At 38.8% G+C, this 15,491-nt stretch overlaps 2 protein-coding genes across 8 annotated transcripts in view; both read right to left on the bottom strand.

Moving 5' to 3' along the window:
* Positions 1-9,384, bottom strand: part of shank3b (SH3 and multiple ankyrin repeat domains 3b) — a 35,711-nt gene extending 26,327 nt beyond the window's left edge. For 6 of the 7 annotated variants that reach the window (XM_056455967.1, XM_056455972.1, XM_056455971.1 and 3 more), the window contains exons 1-2: positions 5,093-5,245; positions 941-1,204 (exon numbers count right to left, since the gene is read on the bottom strand). In XM_056455967.1, the coding sequence (XP_056311942.1) occupies positions 941-1,138 (198 nt within the window). In that variant the 5' untranslated portion in view covers positions 1,139-1,204; positions 5,093-5,245. Of the gene's footprint in view, positions 1-940; positions 1,205-5,092; positions 5,246-9,147 lie in introns of those variants that run through there. The other variant, XM_056455968.1, reaches the window with a different exon arrangement.
* A 2,653-nt stretch (positions 9,385-12,037) lies between these two features.
* On the bottom strand, positions 12,038-15,421 carry cdnf (cerebral dopamine neurotrophic factor). The gene is made up of 4 exons (XM_056455966.1): positions 15,253-15,421; positions 14,669-14,796; positions 13,892-14,033; positions 12,038-12,503 (listed from the first exon to the last, which is right to left on the bottom strand). The coding sequence occupies exons 1-4, from the start codon at positions 15,338-15,340 to the stop codon at positions 12,313-12,315; spliced, it is 549 nt and encodes a 182-aa protein (XP_056311941.1). The 5' UTR covers positions 15,341-15,421; the 3' UTR covers positions 12,038-12,312.
* Between the last annotated feature and the right edge of the window lie 70 nt (positions 15,422-15,491).

Here is a 15,491-nt window from a genome sequence, read left to right as displayed (position 1 = left end):
TGGTTACAGGTTTCTAACGTTTTTCTGAATAACTTATATTGTGAAGAAAGAAACTCATAAAGGTTATGAGAGTGAGTAAATAGTGAGAATAGGCAACTCCAGCAACACTTGTAATAAAAGGAGAACATTTTAATGAAATAAAATAAAACAAAATAAATGGCAACGTGTGAGTAAATAGTGAGCACAATTTTTAGTTGAGGGGTGAACTATCCCTTTAACCCAACTCAACTACTTATTTAAATTTTTATGTTGTGACAAATACATTCCTGAAAGAAGAGGACTAAAGAGTTTAAAGATGGTGCATAGAGAATAACTTTGGGGTGAACTTTTAGAGGATGTTTTTGATGCTCAAACAGCAACTAAAACACACTAAAAGGAATTGGAAAATGTTCATTATGACCTCTTCTAATTAGCTAAGTCAAATACAATGTTTAGCAAATTAATAAAATGGGTTACTTTTGCAGCTTTCCATGATTCGAAACCCAGCAGATTACAAAAAGACCAAACTCAGCTTCAAAGTTCAAAACTGCTGACAGAAAGCGTTATGGTGGATACTGGAAAAAAACGACAAATTATGTTTGTATGCATTATTGTGTTTGGATGGATTATGTAAATATGCTCCATCTAACATCATTTAGGTTCAAAAGTGAATTCATGTTAAACATTAAATCCAAAAAAGTGCAGTTTTGGATTACACCGTGCACATAATTCGACATGCATCTTTCAGCACAAATGGCTGTAGGTCCTTGCACAGAAACATGCATGCATGTAGACGACATGCTGTAAGCCTCTGTCACACACCCCTTACTCCCACGCAGAATCAACAACTCGGTCTGTACCAATCACTGCCACTCTCTACTCCTGTGCTGCAGTGCAGCCATTTCAAAGGAGAGAATGAGCCTGCATATGCATATGAGAGCACAGTAAAAAGAGCACTCACCGTTTGCTGCAGATCAGGGATTCCGATGCGGATGACAACTGCGTTTCCGTGGAGATCCTCCATAGGTTCGGAGGTAGATTTACTCCCAGGAGAGGTCCGAATACTGTCATCTCCGTGGTTACCGTTGGTAGGGGCGTGTTGTTGCCACGGCCGGTCGAGAGCCTCATGTTTGCCGTCGGCAGGTGGACTGATAGGCATGCTCCGGGAGAAAGTGTGTGTGTGTGAGTGTGTGTGCGTTCTGCTCAACACGCCGGCCTCACAACCCTACAAAACAACATATAGCTGCAGTTTCAGTCAGACTCATTCTAACGTACTGTTTTATGGTGATCTTGTGAGGTCTAATATCTGATTCACCTGTATACTAGCAAGACCCATATGTATATATGCGCAGAGCTGTGTTATAGCACACAATCACAAGCTTTTGTGGCTAATAAAGCCATACAGTGACAGGTAATGACGTCTTTACGTAAGCATGGAGATGACATTTTTCCACAAATGACAAGATCAAATGACAGGATAAGAGAGTTTGACAGAGATGAGAGAGAGCGAGAGGAACTCCATTGGTTGTGAGTGGTTGCCATGGACACTGTGAAGCAGATCCACTTGGGAATAATGGAAATTGAGGGAACCCTGCATCCCAAGTTGCCATGGAAACTCAGCACTTTGCTTGTTCTGGTGTGCTACCACTTCCTCTATTGAGACAGCTGTGCAAAATCACACACACACACTTACAGCCGGTCCTCCTCCTACAGCATCACCAGCAACAAACCACCAGCACTCAACTCAACTTGACACCCATTTCAAATACTTAACCCTCTGAATAAAGAAACAGCCTTAATTTTTTGCAGCATAGATGCAGCATGACAGGGTATCATCTGCAGATTTGTTTCCCACACATGATTAATGCAATTCTCCATTTTTACCATGGTCCAAAGATACTCCGCTACCATTAAGCTTATTGTCATCTTCAAGACACCAGATTATTTGAGCTTTGTGAGATGACATGTTATCCTAGTGAAAGTAGCCATTACATGATTCCACTCTTGTCATAAAGGGATGGACATGGTCAGCAACAATAATCAGCTAGATCAACTATGGCATTTAAACAATGCTCAGTTAGGAATAAAAAGCTCAAAATATGGCAACAGATTCATTACACCACTAGCAACAACTTGGACTGTTGGTACAAATCAGGTTGGGTCCAGTCTTTCTCTTTCTCACCATACTACTCAAATGGTGCAGCATAAATTGAAAATCACCAGACCAGGCCAGTCTTCTTACATTTTCCAATTTTGTATGAAATTATTCCCCACACAAGATCCTGAACGATTGGTACAGAAGAAGAATAAATCAATACTTTCTGATTGAGAAATTGAGAATTATCTGACCAAGCCAATACTTTCCAATCTTATGTTGTCCAGTTTTGGTCAACCTATATAAATTGTAGGCTCACTTTGCTGTTTTTAGCTGACAAGAGAGGTCTCCGTGTGGTTATCTGCTGCTGTAGCTCATCTGCTTCAAGATTTGACTTATGTGTTCAAAGATGTTCTGCACACCTTCATTGTAAAGAAGTCATTTAAGATACTGTTGTCTCCCTGTTAGCTTCAAGCAGTTGTTAAACTCTTCTCTGACCTTAAAAAATGAGGCATTTCAATCCACCAAACTACAACTCATCAGTTGTTTCCTGTATTTCATAGCAGTGCCTTTAAACCCTTCAAATAGTTGTGCATGAAATTTTTTACCACAGTCCAAAGATACTCCATTACCATTGAGCTTATTGTCATGTTCGAGAAACCAGATTATTTGAGCTTTGTGAGATGACATGTTATCCTAGTGGACGTAGCCATCACTCTTGTCTTAAACGGATGGACATGGTCAGCAACAATAATCAGCTAGTCTATGGTGTTTAAACAATGCTCAGTTAGGAATAAGAAGCTCAAAATTTGGCAACAGAATATCCTAATCCGATTACACCACCAGCAACAACTTGGACTCTTAGTACAAATCAGATTGGGTCCATTCTTTTTAAATGGTGCAGCATAAATTGAAAATCACCTGACCTTTTTACATTTTCCAATATTGTATGAAGAAAATATTCCCCACACTGTTATATCACCTATAACATCCTGAATGATTTGTACAAAAGAAGAATGAATCAATACTTTCTGATTCAAACATTGAGAATCATCTGTCCAAGCCAATCCTTTCTAATCTAATGGTAAATCCAATGTTGTCCAGTTTTGGTCAGCCTGTATAAACTGAAGGCTCACTTTGCTGTTTTTAGCCAGCAAGAGAGGTCTCGTGGTCATCTGCTGCTGTAGCTCTGCTCATCTGCTTCAAAGATGCTCTTTTGCACACCTTAGATACTGTTGTCTCCCTGTTAGCTTCATGCAATCTAGATTTCTTCTCTGACCTCAGACATTAGCTATTTTTCCATCTAAAGATGTGAATTAAATGTATGTGCAAAACTGGATTATTGCATAAAAGAAGTGCAATAAAGCATTGTTTCCATCCAAGTAGTCAAAGAGAACAAAATCGTCAGTTCCTGATTAACTGTCACCAAATATCCTAAGTAAAAACGTAATTTGCTGTGGTAGAAGAAGCTGTGTGAATCGTTTCTTTATCTTATCTATTAAATTACTTGCGCCTCAGAAGACATTGCCGAGATGCAATGAATGTGTGGTGGCGTCTGAAGACATGAGACGTGGAGCACAGATGCTCTTGACTATTCTGGAAGTAATTAATTATATAATAACACTAATACTGAAACAGCTAAGGCGTTTTAGAACGACCAAAACAACATTTTAGATGTATTCAAATGTGCTCAGCCTGCTGGTTTTTCCATTCACACACATTTTTATCATCACATTATCTATTATAGCAAAATCACATGACTTTTTTGAATGTGCATACTGGAATTTGTTTAGTAAGTGTTTCCATCATAGTTTTTGCACTTCTTTCTTATCGAATAAAAAATTATCCTACTCAGTTATGCACATACGTTTTGTGCATCTTGGGGTTTCCTTCAACCATTTTTTATGTGCATATCCAAAATGCGCATTAAAATAGATGGATGGAAACATAGCTAATGAGGCATTTTAATCCGCTAAACTACAACTCATTAGTTGTATTCTGTTTTTAGGGTCATTGCCTTTAAACCCTTAAAATGATTGTGCGTGAAATCCTAGTATATCACATGAGCCCATTTGGCGCCACTTTCAAACTCCCCTAAATCACCTTTCTTCCCCATTCTGAGGCTCGATTTAAACTTCAGCAGATCCTCCTGACCACATGCTTTATTGATTTTAAGTCAAAAGATTCATTTTGCATCCCTCAGAAGGATAAATACCCATCTACATTCTCAGTCACACTAAGTCTCAAGGGAAAGGAATATATGCAGCATCACACACTCATTCTTTTACCATACTATTATCACAGCCGGCCACATGTAGCCGTCCACCTACTCACTCATTCCAATGCAATCACACACAAGCTAAAACATTTCAGACACTCTTGACTATTGTCCACGGAGACAGAAGGGAAGTCCTATTACGTAACAGACATTGTCACAGAGAACATTAGATGGAAAATCCCTGTAAAGAGTAAGTATCATCCGCAGCAGCTTCGTTTTACTGTACGATCATCAGGAGCTTTGTTTAACTGAGATCTGAAAGGACAACTTGATGCACAACTCAGTCAGAGAAGTGAAATAACAAGCTCTGTGATAACTACTAATCACTTAATTACATGATATAGAGGTTGTTTAAGGAAATAGTGGCCAAATGCGTATTCTTGTTACAAATAACCCAATATTTGACAGTCTCATGATGCTAAAATATTCTGAGTGTTTTCAAGGAAGTGGCTAAATGATACAGTAGGTTGTACTTGGCTAGTGTTTAGTATTCAGGAAATTTCCCTTCCTCGTTGCAAGTGTTTTCTGGCTGGCAAAGTCTGATCACTTAGAAGTGTGATTGCACACCTCTCTTTAACAATAACCATTACATTTCAATATCATTCATAGCACAAAACAGACAAGTTCATGACACAGTTCAGTATTTATGTTTAGAGGTTTGTCAAATCCCTAACAATAAGCATAGGAAGCAAAATAAAAGCTACACGTATTGAATAAGAAGGAAACAAGGAGGAGTTCACCTTCGACCTGGACTTCCCATGTGAAGCTTCATATACAATCTTGAGAACTTTCCAGAGCTTTCTGTCCTTATTCCATTGATTTTTCTGCCGGTATTCCACTTTGTTTGTTTGTAAAAAAGCAGGGCCTGAATGTGCTGGCGCTTCCCCTGAGCTCTGAGATTTCAGGACACTTGAAGCCCAGCCCTGATGCTGAATATTGACGAGCAGGAAAACCAGCAGGAAAGAGGAAATTACAGCAGGAAGTTTTCCAGACCATCTCAAAGCATCTCGACCAACCAAAAGCATCGCTCGTTGACTGCTACCAATAAGCAACAAGCGTTCCAGTATCTCAACCAATCACCAGTGTCTCCTCAGGTAAGACTATATGTTTAAGTACATCATATCTAAAGCCACTGACGTATCATTGTATATCTGAGGAGGCTAAAATAGAGCAACAAGAGATTATATGCATTTTGAGTGGATAAATAAGAGATGAATTTATTAAAGCATGTTTAAAAAGATGGCAGCGTGAATTGAACAAAGAAATAAGAAAACCTTCATAATCCCATCAATTTTAAATATAGGATCATCGCTACTCCCACACATACACAAATCTGAAGCTACACTGTATGTTTTCTTTAAAGCAGCATGGCTGTGGTCCCTAGAAGCTTCCACTGGACCTGTTTTCAAACTAAGCCCCTTCTGGCTTTGTAATTTACTTCCCGTGATCTCAGCCCAACTTCCTGCCCTTCTTCCTGGCTGGATTGGGCCGAGGCTCCTCGGGATGTTTTTGCAGGAAGTATAGGAAAGGCTGCATGCTTCTGATAACTCCGCTCTTTCCTCAGGCAACACAAAAATTCACCTCGCACACTTGAATGTGAAACAGAAATAAAGGCTACCGACACCCACACTCCTTCCTACAAATCTCTCTCTCACACACATACGGTTTCAGAACAGTAACGTTTCTATTTCCACCGCACGCTGAAGGGCCTCTGCAACACAATTACAGGAATCGACAATATAGCAGTGATATTGTAGTCGTTTGAGTACAGTTCTTTAATGCTGAATGCATAAATATTTGAAGGCGCTGTGATAGATGACAGCTGCAAAAATCCTGATTTCATTTGCTTTTGATTCCATCAGATCAAGGAGAAATCACATGAGCTTGCTGCTGCTCTGTTACATAAGACACACCTTGACGTCTGGATCTGTGGGTAAGAGCTTGACTGAAGTTGCAAGGCTGCTGCCTTTCTTAATATGAGACAACATAGTTAATGCTTTAATTTAGTTGCCTTTGGGTAGTTTAATAGGTAATATGCATAGGGCTTGACATTAACGCCTGCCAAATGCAGGTAGATTTAAGTTGTTGCGGGTTAGACAGACACCCCCACTAGCCACTTTGGCTGGCTGAAAATAATGTTTAAATCGTGAGAGCTGCCTCGTCCCTAAAGATTAGAATGTTATTTTATGACCGTTTATCAATATGCATGCAAATGTGCTCTTAGAGTCGAGAAGTAGAACGATTGATAACTGTTAGCGCAAGCAAATAAAAGCAGGTGAATACCGAATGAGAGGATGATCAGGCGCACGGTGAGACAGGCGATCCTCGCTCACTGACGTTGTGAGCGAGGCACAGCTGATGTGAAGAGCGCGAGTGCTTAAAAGCTCCCGTTTCCTTGCGCAAAACAACCATACCTGGAAACACAACTGGTGCGATTGTTTCTCTTTGGATTAGATTGGAAAAAAACTGTCCTGCTACTTTCAAGAGATCTCCAGATTTTTTGTATGCTGCAGCTGTTGCCGCTTTCACTTTAACCATTCTTTGAACAGATCATTACTGGGTCTAACGTTAACCGTGTGCACCTGATCATCCCTTCACTATCGTACACAGAATGTTTTTCACCTGCTTTCTTTTGCGTGCAGTTATTTTTGTTAATATGCATTAAATTATCATCCTTTACAATAGCATTGCTTTAATGGGAGAATATCTTTCCATTTATCTTTAGTTACCTGATGATCTGAAACCTTTAGTCTGAACAAACTACTGTGTATAGTTTTAGATAAATGAGAATAATTTTTTTAAATTTCAGTTATTTTTTAAGAACATTTTTGTTGAATAAAATGTATATGTTTACAGCTATATTTAGCTTGTTTTGACACATTTTTTTAATTTGTGGCAAGGAAATAATTTGTTTGGTGTAGCCAGAGAAGAACAATGGTAAATCTTTAGTGTTGAGCCCTAAAAAGTCATGTGAAATAAAAAAGTTAAGGAGGCATATGGATATAACACATCATTTAAATCGAGTAATTTTAACATGCCAGAGTCAAATTTATGCATATAAAATATATTTTCCCAACAACTAAATAATGAAAATGGTGACGTTGGAAAGCTACTAGCCACAGTGGCTGGTGATCAAAAAAGATCATGTCAAGCCCTGAATATGCATGTTTATTTATTTATTTTTAATTGTGAAAATACCATATTAATACTAAAGAATAAAAGTATCGTTTTTCTAATACAAATTATATAATCATCATAAAAAATTAAGCTAGAATTTGATGATCATTTGATCCAGCTTCAATTGAAGTGATAAAAATTTAATTGAAATTTCATAGTGCATTACCAGTGTAGCCTTTTGAACTCCGGCGTTTGTAGATGCTTCCATTTCTTTTATAATTTATTCATTATTTAGCATTTTGCAGCTCATTTAAATATTCCTGTATTATATTTTTTATAGCACAGTATAAATATTCAGTGTACTCTTATTTATTGTCGTCAATTGTAAACTGAAGCTGCTACATGTAAAATAATTATTCAAAAATAGTTACAGTCCACTGCAGATGTCCTAGTTTTTAGACTAGACTAGTTTTACACTGACACTAGAATGCTATTTAACACAATACTGAGTATCTGTGATATTAGAGCAATGAATGCAAAACATGCATGGTTTAAATCCACTATTCAGTGTTCATTTGTGTTATGCAGCTACATAATTCCAGAATCTTTAACCATCTCTGTTAACATTCACATTATGAATGCATTATTTAACATTCATTCTTAATTCTAGCAACTCGCTACAAATCTTCAATTGTAATATGCATGTAATTGCATTCTCCTAAAGTCAAGTTTCAAAGCAGCAAAGAAATGCAAAACTTCTGCGTCGAGTAACTACACACACACACACAGACACACTTTCTTCAACATTAATCACTGCACATGCATAAATCCCCTCTCACACTCATCCCCACATGGTTTCCTCCCCCTTCGGGCTCTTGTCACCTCCGTATACAGATCCAGGAACAGTCTGATCAGCCAAAGAGCGCTGTGAGCAATAGCGATGTGCGTTCGTGGGCGTCTCACCTCATCACCGTCTCTGTTCAGAGTCTCAGTGCATCTCCATATCTCAGTGTGAGAATTCACATGCTAAGAGCTGTCACTGCATCCCAGTACCACTGCACCTCTCCAAGTCCTCGCTCATCACTATGGCAACCAGAAAAATGGTTCACCAGGAAACTTTGCCTGCTTTTAAAGGGCCAAACGCATAAATCTGGAGCGAGCATCCTCTGGCATCTCCTGCGAAAGACTGCACGTGCATGGAGAGCCACACAGATGTTTAAAGAGATGCAGAAAAAAGGGGGGGAATTGGAGAGGGAGCAAATTAAGGAGAAGAAACAGAGAGTGTGATGGTTTAATGTGTGGGCGTTAGGGCTGAATAGATTGGCCTCAGTCACGACAGAAATTAGGACGTCAGAAAGCGGCAGGTAAAGAAGGGAAGGCGACGTCTTGTCTATTCTGCAAAAAAATTCAGCCGGTTTACCTGAGGAAGAGCAGTTCATACACTCATTCACACATCCTCATCCAGGCAGGCGCACACACACACACACACACACACACACACACACAGATTTTGCCTGTCAGGAAAAAGTGTTCTGTAATCCCTGTAGTGAAATCCGCAGCGAGACCAAATATGACACACGGAAAAGCCTTAAGATGACACAAATGACTCTAGCAAACACTCACTTCAAGTCATTCAGACGCTCCCGCACTGACTGTTTTGGAAAATCGTAGAACTTACCTAATAAAACCAGGGCACACATTCCACACCATCTCGACTTCCTCTCAGAGGGTCCTTCTCTGGTCTGTGAAAGTCTATAAGTGTGTTAATGTGTGTATTTGGAACGTATGTGTGTGAGAAAGAGAAGAGAGGGAGAAAAGAGGAGAGATAGAGGGAAAGGGAAAGAGAGAAATAGAGGGAGAGAGAGGGAAAGAGAGAGAGAGTGCGGAGGCAGAGAGACTGTTACTGTATGACAGGAATGCTCAGCTCAGCCCACTCAGTGCAAGCATGATACACTGACTGTGTGTGTGTGTGCGAGAGAGAGAGAGAGAGAGAGAGAGAGAGCGTATAGAGAGAGGTTCAGTCTCCCACTTCTTTGCGTGGGCAAGGCCTGAATCTCACTCACAGTCTCTCTCTCTTCTCACTCTCTCTCATCAGCTATTACAGGAGAACAGCAGAACTGGATGGTAAAAAAGGGGGATTGTGAATGAGAGAGCCTGGGGGTGGGAGAGAGAGAGAGAGATGAGAGGAGAGCAAACGAGCCCCGTCGATGGATGGTCTTGTGGCTGATTGGTTCTGTTTTATGACATAAAAAGTTTGTCAGCAAAATCCGGTAGCATCATAAGCTGAGGATGAAAGGTTCTGTGATCGCTATGGAAACGCACCAGATGTAAACATCAGCACGGTTGCGTTGGCGTCTTTTGTTCCATCTGTGTGTGTGTGTAAGTGTGTGTGTCACAACAATGTGATCCTTACGAGAGGTCAGGATAGTGACATATAATTATGCCCTTCGCAATCTATGCATTTGTTACACACTGACACCGAATTGAATGTTGGAATTGATACACACACACACACACACACACACACACACACATGAAATCAGGACTGATGGCCAGGTTGCATTTCACACTAAAATTTCATTCATTCATTCTATTTTTTTTTGGCTCAGTCCCTTTATTAATCTGGGGTCGCCACAGCGGAATGAAGCGACCTTCTTGCTGTGAGGCGACAGCACTACCCACTGTTTACCCAAATTTACTATGTTTATTTTGCTAGCGCGCATTGTTATTTCTTTAGGCGAACAATTAATTTGTAAATAATATTCAATTCATTATAAAAGTAAGAACACTGAAAAGATTTTTAATTATTTTTTTATTCAGCAACAATACCAGCACTACCCACTGCGCCACCGTGCTGCCACTAAAATTTCAAATTCATTCATTTATTCATTTTCTTTTCGGCTTAGTCCTTTTATTAATCTGGGGTCGCCACAGTGGAGTAAACCGCCAACTTATCCAGCATATGTTTTACACAGTGGATGTCCTTCCAGCTGCAACCCATCACTGGGAAACACCCATACACTCTCATTCACACACATACACTACGGACAATTTAGCCTACCCAATTCACCTATAGCACATGTCTTTGGACTTGTGGGGGAAACCGGAGCACCCGGATGAAACCCACGTGAAAACGGGGAGAACATGCAAAGCCAGCCGTGGCTCGAACCAGCGACCTTCTTGCTGTGAGGCGACAGCACTACCCACTGCGCCACCATTAAATTTTCAAATTAAGTATAGAAATTTTTATAAGAAACAGTAAGATTCTATGCATTATTTTCATCCATATTCAACATATTCTACCCCTTAAAATGTTTCATTAATGCTATTTGGGCTATTATTTTAAGTCCTCATAATAACTGTTATACAAATAATTAATATTTAAAAGAAATTATTTTTAAAACGCATAATTTTTTTACTATAATTTACAGAAGGCACAGACTAAAATGTTATGCATTGTAACAACAGTTTATATACCAAAGGATCGAGAATCATTTGATGACATGAAATCATCAAAGTGGAGCCCCAAATAATTTCACTCAATAATTTTGACGTAATGCTTTTCTCTTTTATTCACTTGTACTCATTTGTTAGCTAGTCATTTTTAATCTCTACAGTTTCACAATATAATTTAATTCCTCTATATTTTACAATAATTGTTTTCATGCAGTTGCTTTATACCAAAGAGATCTATTAAAGAAATTGTCCATAATATCAGTGCAAAAATAATGATCTTAAAAAAGGCTTAATTTCTATAATTTATCCAAAACATTGGTATCACTTTATTTTGATGGTCCCTTTATTTTTTGTTGAATTTAACTTACATTGCATCTACATGCCAACTAATTCTCATTAGATTATAAGTAGACTGTTAGGTTGGGGTTAGGGTTAGTGTAAGTTGACATGTACTTGCAAAGTTTCTTATAGTCAGTTCAATGTCTGTTGAAGGGGCAGTATCAATAGATATTAACCAGACAGTCTACTAATACTCAAATGAGAAGTAACTGGCATCTACTATAGATAAAACATCGTCAACAAAATGTGCAAATGGGACCATAAAAATAAAATCTTACCAAAACATTATTTTTTTCTGAATAAAATATTCAATTCAATTCAATTCACCTTTATTTGTATAGCGCATATACAATGTAGATTGTGTCAAAGCATGATCCGAATCATGAAATATGATCCCGATAAGTTAACGGGTTTTGTTTAACTCACCAACAGTCTCATACACAGTCAAGGAGTTCAAATATAAGCTGTCTAAAGCAGTGTTTCCCAACCCTGTTCCTAAAGGCACAACAACAGTACACATTTTCAACCTCTCCCTAATTAAACACAGCTGAATCAACTTCATCAGAACATAAGAAGAGACTCCAAAACCTGAAGTTAACGGGTCAGATAAGGGAGACATCTAAAATATGTACTGTTGGTGTTCGTCCAGGAACAGGGTTGGGAAACAGTGGCCTAAAGGCTTAACACAAGCTTGGGTCCCTTAACAAATTAAACTGCTGGACAAGAAAAATAGCCAGCATCTCTGCAAGCAACCTCTTAATCACAGACACTAATAAAGCTTAGTCATTTATTTTGAGTGTGCGGGTGAAAATGCTTACAGTGGTAAAGGAGAATGAGACACTGGGGAAATGTGCACATATTGCACAGGCTACTCGCAATTAACATTATAAAAAGCATTGTAAGTTAGGAGTCTCGGTGCATTTTCAAAAGTGTCCCTGAGAGTAGCTGCACGTGCTGCCCCTCCTGTGTGTCCCTAGCATGTAGCTGCACAGGGAGGCCCTCTCCTTAGAACTCTGTGTCTCCAGCATGGAGCTGCACGAGGAGGCCCTCAGAACTCCTCCGTGTGTGTTCTGTACTGTGCAGAGCTGTGTTTGGGGGCCACCTCCTGGATGAGGGCGATAAATTCACTCTTCTCCAGACAGGCTCTGCAATCTTCTCCCCATGAGGCCAAGACTCTCTTCAGCTCCAACACTCGCATTTTAGACAAAGCTTCTCTGCTCCAGTCAAGAACCGGACGCTCTGTTTATGGGAGAACAGCATATGTATGTGTCAAAAGTTTGTAGACAAGTATTTCTGAATATTTCAAACCCTAATATGTTGTTAGCACAGTTAGAGGCCATATAATGCTACTTTGAAAGGTAATTTTGTTTAATGGGTTGACATATACTCTAAAGTCTGTGTCAAATCCAAATTTACTATGTTTATTTTGCTAGCGCGCATTGTTATTTCTTTAGGCGAACAATTAATTTGTAATTAATATTCAATTCATTTTAAAAGTAAGAACACTGAAAAGATTTTTATTTATTTTTTGGTTCAGCAACAATATTCTTAAGCAAAAGTTTGCTATGAAGGAAGGATGCGCAAAAAGAAAACTCTGCCCTCCTACTCAATATTCCATTTTAGTAGGAAATACATCAGTATACTGAATTAAAAGTCTCAGCTCCTCTTTAGTTTCGATCAGAACCTCTATCCCCATTCTATCTGAAAATTTCTGGTTGAATTACGCTTTCAAACTTGAGAAAATGCTCTGATTGGACAGCTTGACCCAGTGCGTTGTGATTGGCCAGTCACCTAAAGTCTGTTTTGAAAAGTATAATGCGCCTCACGCCCGATTCACACAGGGCTTCAGCGACAACGCTTTACAGAGGGTGTATCTGAAGTTAGTCAGCAATCGCCCACTGTCTGAGCTGGTGTATTTGCATACAGCGATGTGATTGGCTGACGTTTCCGTTGGCACTTGAAAAGTTGAGAAAGTCCCAACTTCTGCAGTGAGCAACGCCACTGAAGCGGTACAGATGGACCCACAATTCAGTTCAGCAACGCTTGTCACCCATTCAAAGTAAATGTGAAGTGTTTATGCTGATGGGCCGTTACTGTAATCAATCATGACTTTTATTTAGTATTCATAAAGTAATGATTGCAGGACAACAATGTACTAAAAACAGAAAGGTTTTTCCTGTTTATATTTTTACGTTACGCATGCCAGGCCAGTAGATATATATCAAACGTATTTCACAACAAACTCCACAACGTTTATGGTTTTGACGTGACATACTCGCCAGTGCCCAAAAACGTAATATGCATATGAATAACATCACCGTTTTCACCAAATCAGGGTTTTGTAGTTTACAAAAAGACAGTACACACTACACAACATACAGCACTAATACAAAAACCAACTGAAGCCTTGCCTTTTTGTGTGTTTGCCTTTAAGCAGTATTTAGCTGATTTTTAAATCTCATTTCTTTTTATTTTATGGAGATTATATATGATCTGTTTTATGCAGGTCTGGAGCAGTGTTCTTTGTAAGGAAGCACAAATTAATAAATGACATAACAGGAAAAGGAAGACATCACAAAGCATCATATGGCCTCTTTAAAGGATATTTACTTGTAAGTTTACCTTACCATATCTGAGCTCACAGATCTGGCCGTCCCTGCGCTGAAGCCTCTGGCAGATTTTGTGGACAGGAACATGTGCACTGAGGGGGCGAATCACCTCACCTGTCACTTTGGCTGCAGAATCACTGGAAGCTCCCAGGTAGTAACACTGAGGTGAAAGGGGACACAATTACAAGACCTCATATACTGTACAGTTAAAGTCAGAATTATTAGGCCCCCTTTGAATTTTTATTTTTATTTTAATTTTTTATATTTCCCAAATTATGTTTAACTGAGCAAGGAATTTTCACAGTATGTCTGATAATATTTTTTCTTCTGGAGAAAGTCTTATTTGTTTTATTTCGGCTAGAATAAAAGCAGTTTTTAATTTTTTTTAAATTATTTTAAGGTCAGTATTATTAGCCCCTTTATGCTATATATTTTTTCTCAATGGTCTACAGAACAAACCATCATTATACAATAACTTGCCTAATTACCCTAACCTGCCTAGTTAACCTAATTAACCTAGTTAAACCTTTAAATGTTACTTTAAGCTGTATATTATTGTTTTAAAATATCTAGTCAAACATTATTTACTGTCATCATGGCAAAGATACAATAATTAATAAATCAGTTATTAGAAATGAGTTATTAAAACTATTATGTTTAGAAATGTGTGGAGAAAATCTTCTCTCCGTTAAACAGAAATTGGAGGATAAAAATAAACAGGGGGTTTAATAATTCTGACTTCAACCATTAACCAAAGGCAAATAAGATTCAAACTGTGCATTTTTATCTTCTTACAAGCCGATTCTCTTTCCCAGTAGTCTCGGCGCAGGCTCTGTTCAGGCCCTCCTCCACCAGCTCTGGGGACAGTTCTGTGTGTCTGATCACCAGTGAGTTATAAAGCCGACCCAAAAACCCCACACACACTGGAAACAGATACACGCATACTTAATAAACAGCGGTTTATACTGGAGGGCTGATTTCATGGATTAGTTATATAATAATAGCATTAGTAATGATTCTGCAGAACATAAGCTGTGTTTTATAGATGTAAGTGGACTGTCTCAAGCATTATATCCATTTGTAGTATTTCAGATTTTAATGGATTTTATGTTATTTAATAATTATGACACACACACACACACACTTTTCTAAATATAGATTTTTAATATTATAATAAATAAAATACTGATAAAAAGATGTTTTCAGAATGCGAGCCAAAACCAACTGGACTGCTAAATAATGGCTTCATTCAGTGAATATCTTATATTCACTGTGTGAAAACCCTCATGCACTTGTGCAAAATAACCCAGCATACTTCAGGTGACTATTTTTAAACTCAGCGGCTCATGCGCTTTAAAAACCAAGCCGACCAACCTCACCTTCGCACTCTTCTGCGTCAGTAACTGACAATAAAACAGCACATAAAAGCAAAAGCAGCGGGATGGAAATAGAGCTGGTTAAAGACATGATTTTGTGCGCTCAAAATGCACTCGTGCGCACTTTCAAGGGAACTTCATCACCCAGTATGCACCGCCCTCTGGCGTCGGTTTCTAAATCAGGCGTTTCCCATACCGTCATTTCAGTCGCGCGCTGATTGGCTAACAGCACTGCCTGTCTT

The sequence above is a fragment of the Danio aesculapii genome, chromosome 4 (genome assembly GCF_903798145.1).
Source record: "Danio aesculapii chromosome 4, fDanAes4.1, whole genome shotgun sequence".
Lineage (NCBI taxonomy): Eukaryota > Metazoa > Chordata > Actinopteri > Cypriniformes > Danionidae > Danio > Danio aesculapii.
Note: the sequence above shows the minus strand (reverse complement) of the source record. Positions and strands in the feature narration are given on the sequence as shown.